Source organism: Haliotis rufescens, unplaced genomic scaffold (genome assembly GCF_023055435.1).
Source record: "Haliotis rufescens isolate VD_foot unplaced genomic scaffold, xgHalRufe1.0.p SCAF_95, whole genome shotgun sequence".
Lineage (NCBI taxonomy): Eukaryota > Metazoa > Mollusca > Gastropoda > Lepetellida > Haliotidae > Haliotis > Haliotis rufescens.
Window position 1 is genome coordinate 829,726 of NW_025964389.1, and position 17,290 is coordinate 847,015.

The 17,290-nt window shown below is 38.9% G+C and overlaps 2 protein-coding genes across 9 annotated transcripts in view; one reads left to right on the forward strand and one right to left on the reverse strand.

Annotated features, from left to right (window-relative positions):
• The window catches only part of LOC124112631, a 71,308-nt gene that overhangs the window by 39,829 nt on the left and 14,189 nt on the right, over window positions 1–17,290 (forward strand). The gene's annotated exons all lie outside the window — the stretch shown is intronic.
• Window positions 1–17,290, reverse strand: part of LOC124124735 — a 48,251-nt gene that overhangs the window by 23,495 nt on the left and 7,466 nt on the right. For all 8 annotated transcript variants that reach the window (XM_048391672.1, XM_048391677.1, XM_048391676.1 and 5 more), the window contains 5 exons: window positions 14,724–14,795; window positions 13,435–13,479; window positions 13,080–13,127; window positions 12,593–12,706; window positions 10,531–10,650 (listed from right to left, as the gene is read on the reverse strand). In XM_048391672.1, coding sequence (XP_048247629.1) covers window positions 10,531–10,650; window positions 12,593–12,706; window positions 13,080–13,127; window positions 13,435–13,479; window positions 14,724–14,795 — 399 coding nt within the window. The remainder of the gene's footprint in view (window positions 1–10,530; window positions 10,651–12,592; window positions 12,707–13,079; window positions 13,128–13,434; window positions 13,480–14,723; window positions 14,796–17,290) is intronic.

The window sequence follows — 17,290 nt, forward strand, 5'->3', positions numbered from 1 at the left end:
ATCTTTGGGCAACAGATCATCACAGATATATATACATATCATAATCAGCCTACTTTGGGCAAAAGAACATCACAGATATATATACATATCATAATCAGAAGACCATTGGGCAACAGATCATCACAGATATATATACATATCATAATCAGAAGACCTTTGAGCAACAGATCATCAAAGATATATATACATGACATAATCAGCAGACCATTGGGTGACAGATCATCACAGATATATATACATATCATAATCAGGAGACCTTTGGGCGACAGATCATCACAGATATATCTACATATCATCACAGATATATATACATATCATAATCATCAGACCATTGGGTGACAGATCATCACAGATATATATACATATCATAATCAGCAGACCTTTGGGCGACAGATCATCATAGATATATAAACATCTGATAATCAGCCTACTTGGGTGACAGATCATCATAGCTATATATACATATCATAATCAGCAGATCTTTGGGCAACAGATCATCATAGATATATCTACATATCATAATCAGCAGACCTTTGGGCGACAGATCATCACAGATATATATACATATCATAATCAGCAGACCTTTGGGCGACAGATCATCACAGATATATATACATATCATAATCAGCAGACCATTGGGTGACAGATCATCACAGATATATATACATATCATAATCAGCAGACCTTTGGGCAACAGATCATCACAGATATATATACATATCATAATCAGCAGACCTTTGGGCGACAGATCATCACAGATATATATACATGACATAATCAGCCTACTTTGGGCAACAGAACATCACAGATATATACATATCATAATCAGCAGACCTTTGGGCAACAGAACATCACAAATATATATACATATCATAATCAGCAGACCTTTGGGCGACAGATCATCACAGATATATATACATATCATAATCAGCAGACCATTGGGTGACAGATCATCACAGATATATATACATATCATAATCAGCAGACCTTTGGGCGACAGATCATCACAGATATATATACATATCATAATCAGCAGACCTTTGGGCGACAGATCATCATAGATATATAAACATCTGATAATCAGCCTACTTGGGTGACAGATCATCATAGCTATATATACATATCATAATCAGCAGACCTTTGGGCAACAGAACATCACAAATATATATACATATCATAATCAGCAGACCATTGGGCAACAGATCATCACAGATATATATACATATCATAATCAGCCTACTTTGGGCAAAAGAACATCACAGATATATATACATATCATAATCAGAAGACCATTGGGCAACAGATCATCACAGATATATATACATATCATAATCAGAAGACCTTTGAGCAACAGATCATCAAAGATATATATACATGACATAATCAGTAGACCATTGGGTGACAGATCATCACAGATATATATACATATCATAATCAGGAGACCTTTGGGCGACAGATCATCACAGATATATCTACATATCATAATCAGCCTACTTTGGGCAACAGATCATCACAGATATATATACACATATCATAATCAGCGGACCATTTGGTGACAGATCATCCCAGATATATATATACATATCATAATCAGCAGACCATTGGGTGACAGATCATCACAGATATATATACATATCATAATCATCAGATCTTTGGGTGACAGATCATCACAGATATATATATACATGACATAATCAGCAGACCATTGGGTGACAGATCATCACAGATATATATACATATCATAATCAGCAGACCATTGGGCGACAGATCATCACAGATATATATACATATCATAATCATCAGACCATTGGGCGACAGATCATCACAGATATATATATACATGACATAATCATCAGATCTTTGGGCAACAGATCATCACAGATATATCTACATATCATAATCATCAGACCATTGGGTGACAGATCATCACAGATATATATATACATGACATAATCAGCAGACCATTGGGTGACAGATCATCACAGATATATATACATATCATAATCAGCAGACCATTGGGCGACAGATCATCACAGATATATATACATATCATAATCAGCAGACCATTGGGTGACAGATCATCACAGATATATATATACATATCATAATCAGCAGACCATTTGGTGACAGATCATCCCAGATATATATACATATCATAATCAGCAGACCATTGGGTGACAGATCATCACAGATATATATATACATGACATAATCAGCAGATCTTTGGGCAACAGATCATCATAGATATATCTACATATCATAATCAGCAGACCTTTGGGCGACAGATCATCACAGATATATATACATATCATAATCATCAGACCATTGGGTGACAGATCATCACAGATATATATATACATGACATAATCAGCAGACCATTGGGTGACAGATTGTCACAGACATATATACATATCATAATCAGCAGACCATTGGGCGACAGATCGTCACAGATATATATACATATCATAATCATCAGACCATTGGGTGACAGATCATCACAGATATATATATACATGACATAATCAGCAGATCTTTGGGCAACAGATCGTCACAGATATATACATATCATAATCAGCAGACCATTTGGTGACAGATCATCCCAGATATATATACATATCATAATCAGCAGACCATTGGGCAACAGATCATCACAGATATATATACATATCATAATCAGCCTACTTTGGGCAAAAGAACATCACAGATATATATACATATCATAATCAGAAGACCATTGGGCAACAGATCATCACAGATATATATACATATCATAATCAGAAGACCTTTGAGCAACAGATCATCAAAGATATATATACATGACATAATCAGCAGACCATTGGGTGACAGATCATCACAGATATATATACATATCATAATCAGGAGACCTTTGGGCGACAGATCATCACAGATATATCTACATATCATCACAGATATATATACATATCATAATCAGCAGACCATTTGGTGACAGATCATCACAGATATATATATACATATCATAATCAGCAGACCTTTTGGTGACAGATCATCACAGATATATATACATATCATAATCAGCAGACCATTGGGTGACAGATCGTCACAGATATATATACATATCATAATCAGCAGACCTTTGGGCGACAGATCATCATAGATATATAAACATATGATAATCAGCCTACTTGGGTGACAGATCATCATAGCTATATATACATATCATAATCAGCAGATCTTTGGGCAACAGATCATCATAGATATATCTACATATCATAATCAGCAGACCTTTGGGCGACAGATCATCACAGATATATATACATATCATAATCAGCAGACCATTGGGTGACAGATCATCACAGATATATATACATATCATAATCAGCAGACCATTGGGTGACAGATCATCACAGATATATATACATATCATAATCAGCAGACCTTTGGGCAACAGAACATCACAGATATATATACATATCATAATCAGCCTACTTTGGGCAAAAGAACATCACAGATATATATACATATCATAATCAGAAGACCATTGGGCAACAGATCATCACAGATATATATACATATCATAATCAGAAGACCTTTGAGCAACAGATCATCAAAGATATATATACATGACATAATCAGTAGACCATTGGGTGACAGATCATCACAGATATATATACATATCATAATCAGGAGACCTTTGGGCGACAGATCATCACAGATATATCTACATATCATAATCAGCCTACTTTGGGCAACAGATCATCACATATATATATACACATATCATAATCAGCGGACCATTTGGTGACAGATCATCCCAGATATATATATACATATCATAATCAGCAGACCATTGGGTGACAGATCATCACAGATATATATACATATCATAATCATCAGATCTTTGGGCAACAGATCATCACAGATATATCTACATATCATAATCATCAGACCATTGGGTGACAGATCATCACAGATATATATACATATCATAATCATCAGATCTTTGGGCAACAGATCATCACAGATATATCTACATATCATAATCATCAGACCATTGGGTGACAGATCATCACAGATATATATATACATGACATAATCAGCAGACCATTGGGTGACAGATCATCACAGATATATATACATATCATAATCAGCAGACCATTGGGTGACAGATCATCACAGATATATATACATATCATAATCAGCAGACCATTGGGTGACAGATCATCACAGATATATATATACATATCATAATCAGCAGACCATTTGGTGACAGATCATCCCAGATATATATACATATCATAATCAGCAGACCATTGGGTGACAGATCATCACAGATATATATATACATGACATAATCAGCAGATCTTTGGGCAACAGATCATCACAGATATATATACATGACATAATCAGCAGACCTTTGGGCGACAGATCATCACAGATATATATACACATCATAATCAGTAGACCATTGGGCGACAGATCGTCACAGATATATATACATATCATAATCATCAGACCTTTGGGCGACAGATCATCACAGATATATATACATGACATAATCAGCAGACCTTTGGGCGACAGATCATCACAGATATATATACACATCATAATCAGTAGACCATTGGGTGACAGATCGTCACAGATATATATACATATCATAATCATCAGACCATTGGGTGACAGATCATCACAGATATATATACATATCATAATCATCAGACCATTGGGTGACAGATCATCACAGATATATATATACATGACATAATCAGCAGACCATTGGGTGACAGATTGTCACAGATATATATACATATCATAATCAGCAGACCATTGGGTGACAGATCATCACAGATATATATATACATGACATTATCAGCAGATCTTTGGGCAACAGATCGTCACAGATATATACATATCATAATCAGCAGACCATTTGGTGACAGATCATCCCAGATATATATACATATCATAATCAGCAGACCATTGGGTGACAGATCATCACAGATATATATACATATCATAATCAGCAGACCATTGTGTGACAGATCATCACAGATATATATACATATCATAATCAGCAGATCATTGTGTGACAGATCATCACAGATATATATACATATCATAATCAGCAGGCCATTGGGCGACAGATCATCACAGATATATCTACATATCATAATCAGCCACCTTTGAGCGACAGATCATCACAGATATTTATACATATCATAATCAGCAGATCATTGGGCGACAGATCATCACAGATATATACACATATCATAATCAGCAGATCTTTGGGCGACAGATCATCACAGATATATATACATAATCAGCCGCCTTTGGGCGAAAGATCATCACAGATATATACACACATGGGAGGATACAGAGTGGGGGTGCGGGGTGCACACCCCCCCTTTTTATTTCGAAAAAAATCTTTAATTCTGTATAAATTACCACCAAAGACAATAAATAAATCTTAATTGTGCACCCCCCTTTTCAAAAAAGCTGTATCCGCCCATGATATATATCATAATCAGCTGTGCCAGGTAGGTTATGGATGTTCACTAATCTTAATTTCTAGAAAGATGCTATTACAAATATGGGTTTTTCAGATTAAAAACGATGTTTTATTGGTCTGTTTTCAGTCGTACAATTGGGTATCTCATACCTCTAGTCGCAAGTTAAAAGGAAGCCAGAAGCTGGAATGTAAACAATAAACTTGTTTCCGTCCGGTTGCGCACGCACCTCCCTATGACATGCCACAAATCTCGAAAAATAAGCCATCAAGCAGGACTGGACTGGATTACTTCCCAGTGGGGATGGCTGGGTGGGAACGTACGACTGAAAACAGACCAATAAAACATCGTTTTTAATCTGAAAAACCCATGTTTTAGTCTGTTTTCAGTCGTACAATTGGGTAGAATTCGACGGAACACTGGAAGGAGGGCCGGGAAAGTAATCAGGAAGTGACCTCTTTCACGTTGAATGGACCAAGTTCCTCACCCCTGTAGTGACAATAGAACATTCGACCAGATGCACGGACGAGACAAATTGTTTATCACGAACGCACAGCATGGTTAATGCTCATCGACACACAACTAATTATCGATGTGACAGGACAACTGCACGCGTCAGTTGAACTGCGATCGAAGTGGTCGATGTATAGTTTAGTTACAGAGCAACTCGCAGTATACAAGGTAACTAAAACAGCATGATTAATGCTCTTCGACCCACAAGTAAGTATCGATGCGACAGGACAACTGCACATGTCAGTTGAATTGCGATCGAAGTGTGGTCGGCTTATAATGTAGTTACAGAACGACTTGTCGTATCCAAGGTAACGAAAAATAGCATGGTTAATGCAACTCGCAGTATACAAGGTAACTAAAACAGCTTGATTAATGCCCTTCGACACACAACTAATTATCGATGCGACAAGACAACTGAACACGTCAGTTGAACTGCGATCGAAGTGTAGTCGGCGCATAATTTAGTTACGGAGCAACTCGCAGTATACAAGGTAACTAAATAATATGAGCAGTATTATAAAGTATGGGAAGACGATGCATACACCGAATAACCATAATAAAACAGCCGAAGTACTGCATGCAACAAAAAACCATAAGAATGCGTACATTCACCAACAGTTTTTATTGGAACCTGCGAAGAGATCTACTTGAGGCAACCAGAGTCGATCTGTCAGCAGATGAAAAACTGTCGGGTGGATCATCCACTCCTTGGGAGACGGCCTCGATGGTCACGACAGGGCGTCGACTATCACATTCTTGGCCCCCGGGATGATACGGGCGCGTACGCCCATGTCTAAGGATCCTCACTTCTGCCCCCGCTGGCTCTGGCCCCCCCAGATACTTGGAAAAGGAGACCTGGGGACCTTTTCTGTCCGCATCTCTCTCGTGGGACGGCTGTCGAGGTGTGTCCCTACGAAAGGCCGGTTGCACATTCTCGTTTCTATAACGGCGTCGTGGGGCGTTCGAAACCGGTGGCCGCCTGGACATGTTGTGTGAAGCCGAAATGATGATGTCACGCTCGGCTTCCTTGGAGTACTTGTCCAGAACGGTGTTGGTACGACCGTCAAACAACTGTTGCGATGACCACGGGGCCCAGGGATGTGAGCAGGTTTTCCCGAAAAAGGAGGAAAGGTCTAGTGGGGTCTGGGGGCATGCCCCCCCCCCGAAAATTTTATTTAAAACATTTGATTGCATTTTAAGCAATTTCATGCAGTTTGGACAACATTCACACCAAGAAATGTAATAAGTCAATGGCCAAAGTCAATAAGTCAAATAAACAAGATGGCAGATGCAGTAAAATTTCGAAGTTAAAACAGTACTTTTAAAAAATTGGGCATAGCTTTCGCGCACCTGGCCACCCGCCAGGTCTGGGAGCAATACTGCCATAAACTTCAACCCCCATCCCCCAGACACAAGGACAACTGTCACAAGCGTGCAATGTCTGACCCTTTCCCAATGTTTCTGAAAAAAACGTACCTTGTTCTTACCTTTTGATGAAAAAAACAAAACTCCATTGCAAACATAAGACATTAATACAACATATATCCCCATGACATGGGGTTTTGGACGCTGAAGAAACATTTTTCTCGCTAATCACATGAACAACTGTAAAACATCTCATTCACTTACAGGCTAAAAGACAACTTTATCTTAAAAACAAGCCATCAGCTGACTCTGAGTATTTACAATTTCTGTGTGACGCCACACCCCACGTTATAGTGCAAGTATTCGTGACAGAAAACGTATGATGTCCGAAAACCTATGCTGGTGAAAGCTCTGATCGAAAACAGGACAATCCGCGCCAATTGTCCGGTTTTCGATCATATTTTTCGGAGTGGTTTTTTTTAAATTTTATTAATTTTTTACGCGGAAGATGATTTTTGCCGAGGACTACTGTTTTATAAAACGCGATTTTCCGCGTTTCCGCGGAGATTTCACATCCCTGGGGGCCCGTAAGAGTGTCCGGCCATGACGATCAGGTAGGTCAGTGCAGGCGATGTAACCATGACGACGTGCCGTAGTAATCTGGCCCGATATGTATCGGGACTGGGCGAGGACGTCCGAGATCCACCGTTGCATACAGGTGAGGATTGATGGCACCGTCTTTTCGTCCTCGTCGAGGGGGTCTTTCTCCTCAAAGTACACTGAGAGGGCCTCGATCGCTGTCGACAGCATAGCAAGTGGTTGTAGCTGGTGACGAACAGCAGTGTCCATGGATTCCAAATGCCTGTCTTCTACTAGAATCTTGGAGGGCGCTGGTGTCTTGAAGAGTAGCCCCCAATCCAAGTCCCTACTCATGGGTGACGAAAACGGCATGCCATAGATCGGGTAACTAGATTGACCAGGCGGCTTGTTGAAACTCTGTCCCGGTAGAGCAGAGGCAAAGTTCTGGTCCATATCGTGAGCCATGGCTCTGAAGACATCGGGAGGTGAAAACTGAAGAGACTGTGGCGTATCACCGACCTTAAAGCCAGCACACGTCGGTTTGTCGGCATCATTTGATAACTCAGGCAGAAAGTTAGATAGCCAAGCAAACAACTCAATGTCTTTGGGAGGCCTAGGAGGGCTGTCGTCACAATCCATCGTCGACGTCGATTGTGTAGGCGTAGATGAAGGAACTGGGGTACTGGTCGATGGTCGATGGACCTCCGACGTAGTCGAATCTTTCTTGGTCGAAGCCGTCGAGGCGAGTACCGCCGCCGTTATCTGGGCTATCAAAGTCGGGTCGATAGGAAAGTGAGACGAGCGTGTCGATTGGTCATCAGCTCTACGACGCTGATCTAAAAAAAACTCCCTTCCAGAGCGTTGCACGTCCCCGTGGGGGCGAGGGCTACGATCTTTAACTGTAGAAGTACTACGATCCCAATCGTAGTTATCGTCCGAAACGAACTCACAACGTCCACGAAGGCGACGAATGTCCTCGTGTCGTTTACTGTCTCTCGACGAGGCCCTCGACCTGTTGTCCCGTGAACGGGAACGACTTCTAGAGAGGGAGACTGTGGCGTATCACCGACCTTAAAGCCAGCACGCGTCGGTTTGTCGGCATCATTTGATAACTCAGGCAGAAAGTTAGATAGCCAAGCAAACAACTCAATGTCTTTGGGAGGCCTAGGAGGGCTGTCGTCACAATCCATCGTCGACGTCGATTGTGTAGGCGTAGATGAAGGAACTGGGGTACTGGTCGATGGTCGATGGACCTCCGACGTAGTCGAATCTTTCTTGGTCGAAGCCGTCGAGGCGAGTACCGCCGCCGTTATCTGGGCTATCAAAGTCGGGTCGATAGGAAAGTGAGACGAGCGTGTCGATTGGTCATCAGCTCTACGACGCTGATCTAAAAAAAACTCCCTTCCAGAGCGTTGCACGTCCCCGTGGGGGCGAGGGCTACGATCTTTAACTGTAGAAGTACTACGATCCCAATCGTAGTTATCGTCCGAAACGAACTCACAACGTCCACGAAGGCGACGAATGTCCTCGTGTCGTTTACTGTCTCTCGACGAGGCCCTCGACCTGTTGTCCCGTGAACGGGAACGACTTCTAGAGAGGGATCTGTGTTCACTGTCGACCCGCACGAAGTTCCTATCGTCGTTGGTAGGACAAGAGACGGGCTGACTGGGGACCGTTGTCCCCCCGTGGTCCTCGTCACCACCCGGTCCTGTCGTAACAGGGGTGGCTGAGTGATGCTCTCGATCAACCGATTGACGAAGATCAGTCGTGCGGGAAGTATCATCAGTAGGCGAACGGTCACGTGTCTTGTCGAAAACATAAGTTGACTGAGGCGGGTCTTTATCAACTGACTTCTTGGGTGTGGCCGACGCGCCACCCCCAGGGCCAGATGTAGAGGGTGCAGAGTCCAAGGATCCACCCGATGACCTTCTCTGCTTGTAGCGCTGGTCAGTAGCCCGCTTCGCCAACACACGAAGATACAAGTTAAAGTTGATAGAAGACAAGTGCTCACATTCTTTACAACGTTTATCCCACAAACACGTTGAAAACCCGTCCTTAATTATGCAGGAAGGACAATACTTGTGAGGATCTACTTTAGACAGTTTTCGTTGACACGAGGCAAAAATGCCCGCCATGTTGCCACGTGTATAATCAAGTCAAACAGTGAAACACGTGTTGAACACAAACAATGGATTACCAAGGATTACATTCCAGGAGTCTACAGGGAAGACATATTATCATTACTTTATTAGAACAACAACTGTAGACACACGATAAGTACTAGTAGAATACAAACTAGCAGTCTATCGCGAAAGTCCTTCTCGAGCGACCAGCTCAGAGGCGCGCTGAGAGATTTGTGGCATGTCATAGGGAGGTGCGTGCGCAACCAGACGGAAACAAGTTTATTGTTTACATTCTAGCTTCTGGCTTCCTTTTAAAGTGCGACTAGAGGTATGAGATACCCAATTGTACGACTGAAAACAGACTAAAACATTGTGATATATTGCATATCGATATATATGCCAAACCTGAGGAACAGTGGATATTTAATTGTTTATTAACTTTATTAAAAAAGAATAACCCTCACCTGTTTTCTCAACATCAGCTGTTTCTTCCCTGTCTTCCATAAAAACTTCATCATCATGGGATAATTCGTGACGTTCATCTGATGCCACTTGATGCTTGTCCTGTAACTCCTGATGCTGAGCTGTGAAGTTAAAATACAGCAAATATTTCACACTAAATTCCAGTACGAAGCTGTAGTTGATGGAGTCCTAATACACAGTGAAGAATGACTTCTGTAGCATTTCTGCAACAAAGCTAATAATAATAATAATAATAATGATAATAATAATAATAATAATATATGGCGGGCAATGGTGGGCTCCAAGTTACACTGTGCACAAACGTCCATGTTCGAATCCTCAAAGGGTTTCCTTGCACCAAATCCGTCACATGTAGGCACAACTTGCAGGGTAACGCCGCTACGAAATTGGCGTGTGCTAAGACTGTTCTAAACCCATTTCTGACATCAAACATGTTTGAATCTTCAAAGGGTTTGTTTGTACCAACTCTGTCAAAAGAAAGTCACCGTTTGCAGGACATCACCGCTACAAAATCGGCGTGTTCCATGGGTGTCCCAAATATGAATCAAATATTACCACCAAGTGTTGTTACATTTTCCAAGCACCCAAGAATAGAAAATAAGATGCATATGATACGCTAACTTCATGTAAACTGTTAACATGTTTCTGTCAACAATCTAACAAGATATGATCTTTAAAGTAAAATTTCGGTAAAAAAATTGATCAAAATCCAATACAATGCAACTATAAAAAACGGCAATTGGAGTTTGCTGTGTTATGTGTGGAGACAATTCCCAGAAAGTTTGAAAGCATTTCATGCAGTGGACTCAAAGTTGTTTGCGTTTGAAGACAGGTACCCAAAAGACACTGTGAAAACCTTGAATCCAACATGGCTGCCAAACGACATGACCAATGGCCAAAGTCAAGGAACAAAATATGTCAAGCAGCTCAGGCAGCAGATACGTGCAAGGTTTCAAAGTAATCGGATAATCGGTTGCGGAGTAATAGGGTGAAATACATCTTCAAAACATTTTTGTTTTTCAGTTATCTGCCCTTGGCCTTTAGGCCTAGGGCTTTGGGATTTTGGCTTAATCTAGTACTCAACGGTCTTCATACACATAAATCGAGCCAGTCGTTATTTTGCTTGCTCTGGTACAAAAATCCCTGGAATAATCATAATCATAAATCGAATGATTACAATAGGCCTTTATCCCTAATAATAAGTATAATGCGCCAAATTCAATTCACCTATTGGATGCTGCACTATTATTACCCCTGGGGAGTATACAACCCAAGCTGCCTGTGAGGCACTAGAAGGTTCACAGCCACATTACCATCTCATCCTAACAGGTACCCATTTACTGCTGGGTGAATAGAGGCTTATTATGAACAAAGTGACTTGCCCAAGGAGACTCCAAGTGTGCTACACGTGTACATAGTGTCATCTTCCCGAGGCAAGAGAGTTAACGGACTTTAAAAGTCCAGTTTCCACCCTTGCCGAACTTGGCTGGAATTCCTGGGCTCGATCGTAGCGCCACCAGTGGTTATTACAAGTTATGTCCCTTCTAAGCCTCTCCCATGGACCAATCAGATTCCATTACTTGCATTTGTTTCAAACAAAATGGTGGCACCCAGGCAAGACGATCTGATTGATAATCAAGATCTATGTTGTGATAAAACAGGTAAGTCGCGAAGTGCATCAAATCACGCGAGCACCTTTATTTAAAAACATGAAAATGTTTGGAAAATATCTATTGACGAGTTGGCAGTGCACATGCTTTGCAAATCCTGCAATCGACCGAAATCTGCACGACAGTTTACTTGTTAGTCCAGCCAAATTCTAACTCCATAATACCAGCCTAGTTCGGCAAGGGTGGAAACTTGACTTTTATAGTCAGTTAACTCACTTGCCTCAGGAAGATGACATAGTGTATTAACTATCCAAGGGAAGATTCAGGATAATTCAAATCCTCTCTCGGCCAATTTTACTGCATACAAACATCTAGACCCCTGGACCCCCTTGGATCCGCCTAAGCTATCTGTAATTAAACAATGCAGGTGCACCTGTTTTCTTCTCAACACCATTATCAGCTGCTCCGTCACCTTCTTCGATCACTATCTGATCATCATGGGAGGAATCCACTGCACTCTTGGGTTGCCGAAACTCTGCTGGTTTGGCTGTAAATCAAACTTATAGCAGATTACTTTTAACCACATGTAAATATGAAACTCCAGTTAAATATCTAAAAGATACTTAATGTCAATGGGTGACTGACCGTCTTAATTCAAATGCTCATATCTTCAAATGGGCAGATAGTCATATCAGTAGATACATTTTACTTTACCAAGAAATTGCATCATTTTGAAGAATGATGACATTTAATTACTCAAGTACAAGTCAACCTAATATTATTCACTCAAAATATGTTAAAAAGAGAGAGTGCAGGGTACTGCGTTTCATAAAAGACTGTGCCAGTGCATAAGACAGGAGCCTAAATGAACTGTGACTTGTGTGGAAAGCATTGGACAATTTTTAAAGTGAATCATATACCATGCAAAAACTTTGTTATAGTTGGAAGTAGAGAACTGCATTCAGAATCTGAAAGGAAAAAACACAGTCTCAGGGTGTATGAGTTTGTTTTTAACCAATTTCATTTTAAACAAGAGGACCATTGGGCCTGTATCGCTCAAAAAAAATGTGATAAAGAATTATAAGAATTGACTTTCACTCTGTGTGAGTTCTCAGACGTTCATACATTTTGGTCCTCACTCTATGAAGGTTCAGACTCAAATGAACCCACACAAAGTGCAAGTCAATTCTTAAACTATTCACTGAAAATACTTACTCTAGAGAAACAAACCTCTTTTTGAAAACTATTCATGGTAACTGTGAGTAAATTACTTGCCTATTGATTCAGTGATCAACAGGGAAGTTGAGGAAATGTTTGAATCTGAAAGTAAACAGCATACTTATACATACAATGTAAATGTACAAGAACATACTACAATTATCATAATACGATTACAACCCAAGCCTCAGATTTAATGTTGTATCATGTTGTAAAACATATATTATCCTGGCCATCAGCTTGTGACTAATTTACTTACAAAAGTGACTTGATTTTGAATCTGAAGTTGCAAAGCCACTTTGTAAAAAATACAATTTCAGCAACATAATTTATTTCATTAAAATTTAGGAGACAGAAAACATAAAAATTGCACAAGCTGGGAAAGATGAAACATCCTTCAGTCGATAATAGAATCATAATCTGACCTGCAACTGGCAAACATTGTGTGTTTTGTACAGTGCAAGAATTGTGTGACTTTCTAATATAGATTTTACAATAATGTTCTAAATATCCTTAATCGAAAATAGGCCCATTAGATTTTCTTTGGCTCCTTGACTTTCCATATGACTCATTGGATTAATATGGAAGGACCCAAGTGTCTCCTTGGGGAAAGAAAATAATGTTTGAGGCCAATTGTTTTATTATAGCCATTTTAGGAATGAGGGTTGATGAAAGTCTTTGGTACATACAGGAACTAATATGAAATAAATGAATAATTACTTACAGCCTACAACTTACTGAGAAAAAATCTACCCAAAAAATACCAAACATAAACTACACAACACATACTTTCTCAAACACTGGTATCACAGTCTTATACAGATGAAAACTAATCTATGGCAGAAATAAGAAATTTGGATAGGAACAACTTGAGACAATTGGGATACATCTATGCAAAGTTTTCAATTTAACTGGTCCAGTGATTTCAAAAGAAGTACTGAAAAGGTAAAACTTAATGTAAGGGCTATTAAAATAGTTAAGCAGGTGGTTAAAGTGATCGCTCATCACTCTGAAGATCTTGATTCGATTCCCTACATGGGTACAAAGTGTGAATCCCATTTTAAGTGTCTCCCACCTTGATATTGCTGGAATATTGCTAAAACCATATTCATTCACTCACTCTTTAGTTGATCTATTAACATAACTTCTTTGAGTGGCATTTAGAAGTTGGAATGAATACTAAGACAAAATTGTTATGGATGAGCAACTTCTTTATTACAATTGGGCGACGTTTCGGTGTAGATTCTAACACCGTTATCAAGCAAGTGATGTACAGACTAGGTATGAGCATGAATATTAACATAGCTGTGAATATGCAATACAATAAAAGAAGTCCAGACCATTACCTTTGGAAGTATCATCTTGTTGGTATGTGGGATCATCTACATCAGACAAATCAAATGGATTGTCATCAGTATCTGCAGTGAATCAGCACAGTATAAATATCAAAGGTCAACAGACACTGTTTCTAAAATATATATTGCTCACCTGATAGCTCAGTGATGAGTGCTTCAAATTATACTTCAATCTGACTCATGTTTGTTGAGTAGGGCTGTTACGATTCACTTGCGTATTCATTGAATCGAACTGTATCCATTCATGAATTGAATTCGTTATTCGTGACCAATAGAATTGAATATTCATGAATATGCAGTCATGTTCATTTACATACCCTGTATCTAAAAATATCCATTAAAACATATTATATTCATAGATTTCGTGAAAGACAACACTCTTATAACATTTCATTTGACAGTAATGTGGTCACTGGTCATTGTTGCATTTGAGCAGATACTAGCACCTGGATTAGTGCAGTATATGAATGTATATTATAATATGTTAATAATTAACAAACCATGTCAAATAATTTGTGTTGCTTTAGTTTCACTGAATATAACAAATAATACATCAACTGCTGACTTGTTATTGTATTTGTGAATTAATATTTGTATTTGTTACTCTATTACGTGATACAAATCGCATTCTCCTCATAGTGTATTCGTTGCAGCTCTAATGTTGAGTTCCACTACTAACTATGCATGTTACAAATATCTATACATTATAAACTACAGATATTTCACATTTCATTTCTTTTAAAAAAAATGGCTGAGTAAAGGCAACATTAACTTTAAAGGGGCACTGATCTAACACAATTCCCCGGACTGGTTGTTGCCTTTGTTATTGTTTTTTTCCCCGTGAGTACCCGGATGATACGCAACGCAATTGAGCGTGACTAGAGACTGGGCTACCGTCTGCAAGGACAGCTAAATAAACTTGGAGGCAATATTTGCTTTACGCATTTTTGAAAACTGTTTGGTTAACTGTGATCTATAAAGATTTCAACAAAGGGCGCATGTTAATTAGTTTCTTTAGCCTAAACAAACAGACAAAAAGAACGGCGGAGCTCATGAGATGTCGTCATTTGGAAATACCTCAGATGGTTATAGTTTAATAATAAAAAAAGTATCCATGCAGTGGTAGGTTGTAATTATGGTATTTGTATTTTGTTTTCCTTCATTTGCTGTAGCATTGAACCGATTTGTTCTTGTTCTTCTACATCTTGGTTGGGAAATTCTTCAATGCGCGATAGACGTTGTTTTCACAAGTCTTTTCTTTTGTAAGCGTGTATATATTACCGTCAATTTGTAAAATGTGATTCTCTCAGGCAATTTATAAAATGTGTAACTATTTCAGTCATTTTGACTGAAAAATCTGTCCAGATTGAATAAAATTGATTAAGACAATCAAAAGGGCCTAAAAACATCACAACAGATTATTATGTAGGATTAGAAGCCACACAACATAGAAATGTACTTTTCAACGTAACATTTTCAGTCTCTTGGTGATGACATTAAACATCAAAATGTTTGGAATTTGTTATCATAATAATACAGATGGAAATGTTTTTCAGAAACTTTGTAAAATAACTGAATATTTAGGCGTTTAATTAATTTGAAAATGTTACACATTTTGACAGTAAAAAAATATACACACTATCAAAAAGCAATGCTCAGGTGAAATATTTACTTTGTGTTGCAAATCAAAATAGTGTAAACGAAAATCGCAAAATTACAAAGCAAGTGACTTATCAAAACTTCATCACCATTACCGATGCTACCCACAAAGATACCTACATTTCCTTGTTATCTAGAAAACTGTATTTCATTTTGTTGATCAATGTGACCATACGCCCTTATTACTACCCATACAAGTGACTGATGCGCTTACGAATTGCGCAGCAGAGGTCACGAACTAGTCTAGATTTCTGCTATACATCTGGGTACTCACTGGGAAAAAACAATAACAAAGGCAACAACCAGACCCGGGGAATTGCTTTAGATCAGTGCCCCTTTAAGGTTTCAGTAAATATCACAAAAACATGTATCTTTTGTCCAATTTGTCTGGTTATCAAAACTTTGCTCTCCACAAGCTAAATCCAAATCTTAAAGTTAATGACAGACAGATGATGATGGATGTCTGGATACGCTCCTCTGGGTCTTTAATCATTTTTACAATATATGAACTTAAAAACATCCTGTCCACCTGAATATTGTTTTAATGTGTCAGAAACAATTAACATTATCTGACCTAATTTACTCTGATTGAGGTAAAAGGTATTACTCTAAAACAAAGTTTGATTATCATAAATATAGAATGCAAAGTATACAAATATGCAGCAAAATCTAAACGAAACAATGTCGATAATACAATCATGTTTAATAACTTTTCAAAAGATTATAATGACAATTGGAAGTCAGATATCTGCAAAAGAAAATCACACTGCAAGAATCAATATGTACATAACTAGGTATCTATAACCATTACTTTCTTTTTTCAAGGTTTTAGTGATGGGAATGAAACAGACTTTGACCTAATTGATTGTGCATAAAATAGTTGATATTTGTAACACAAA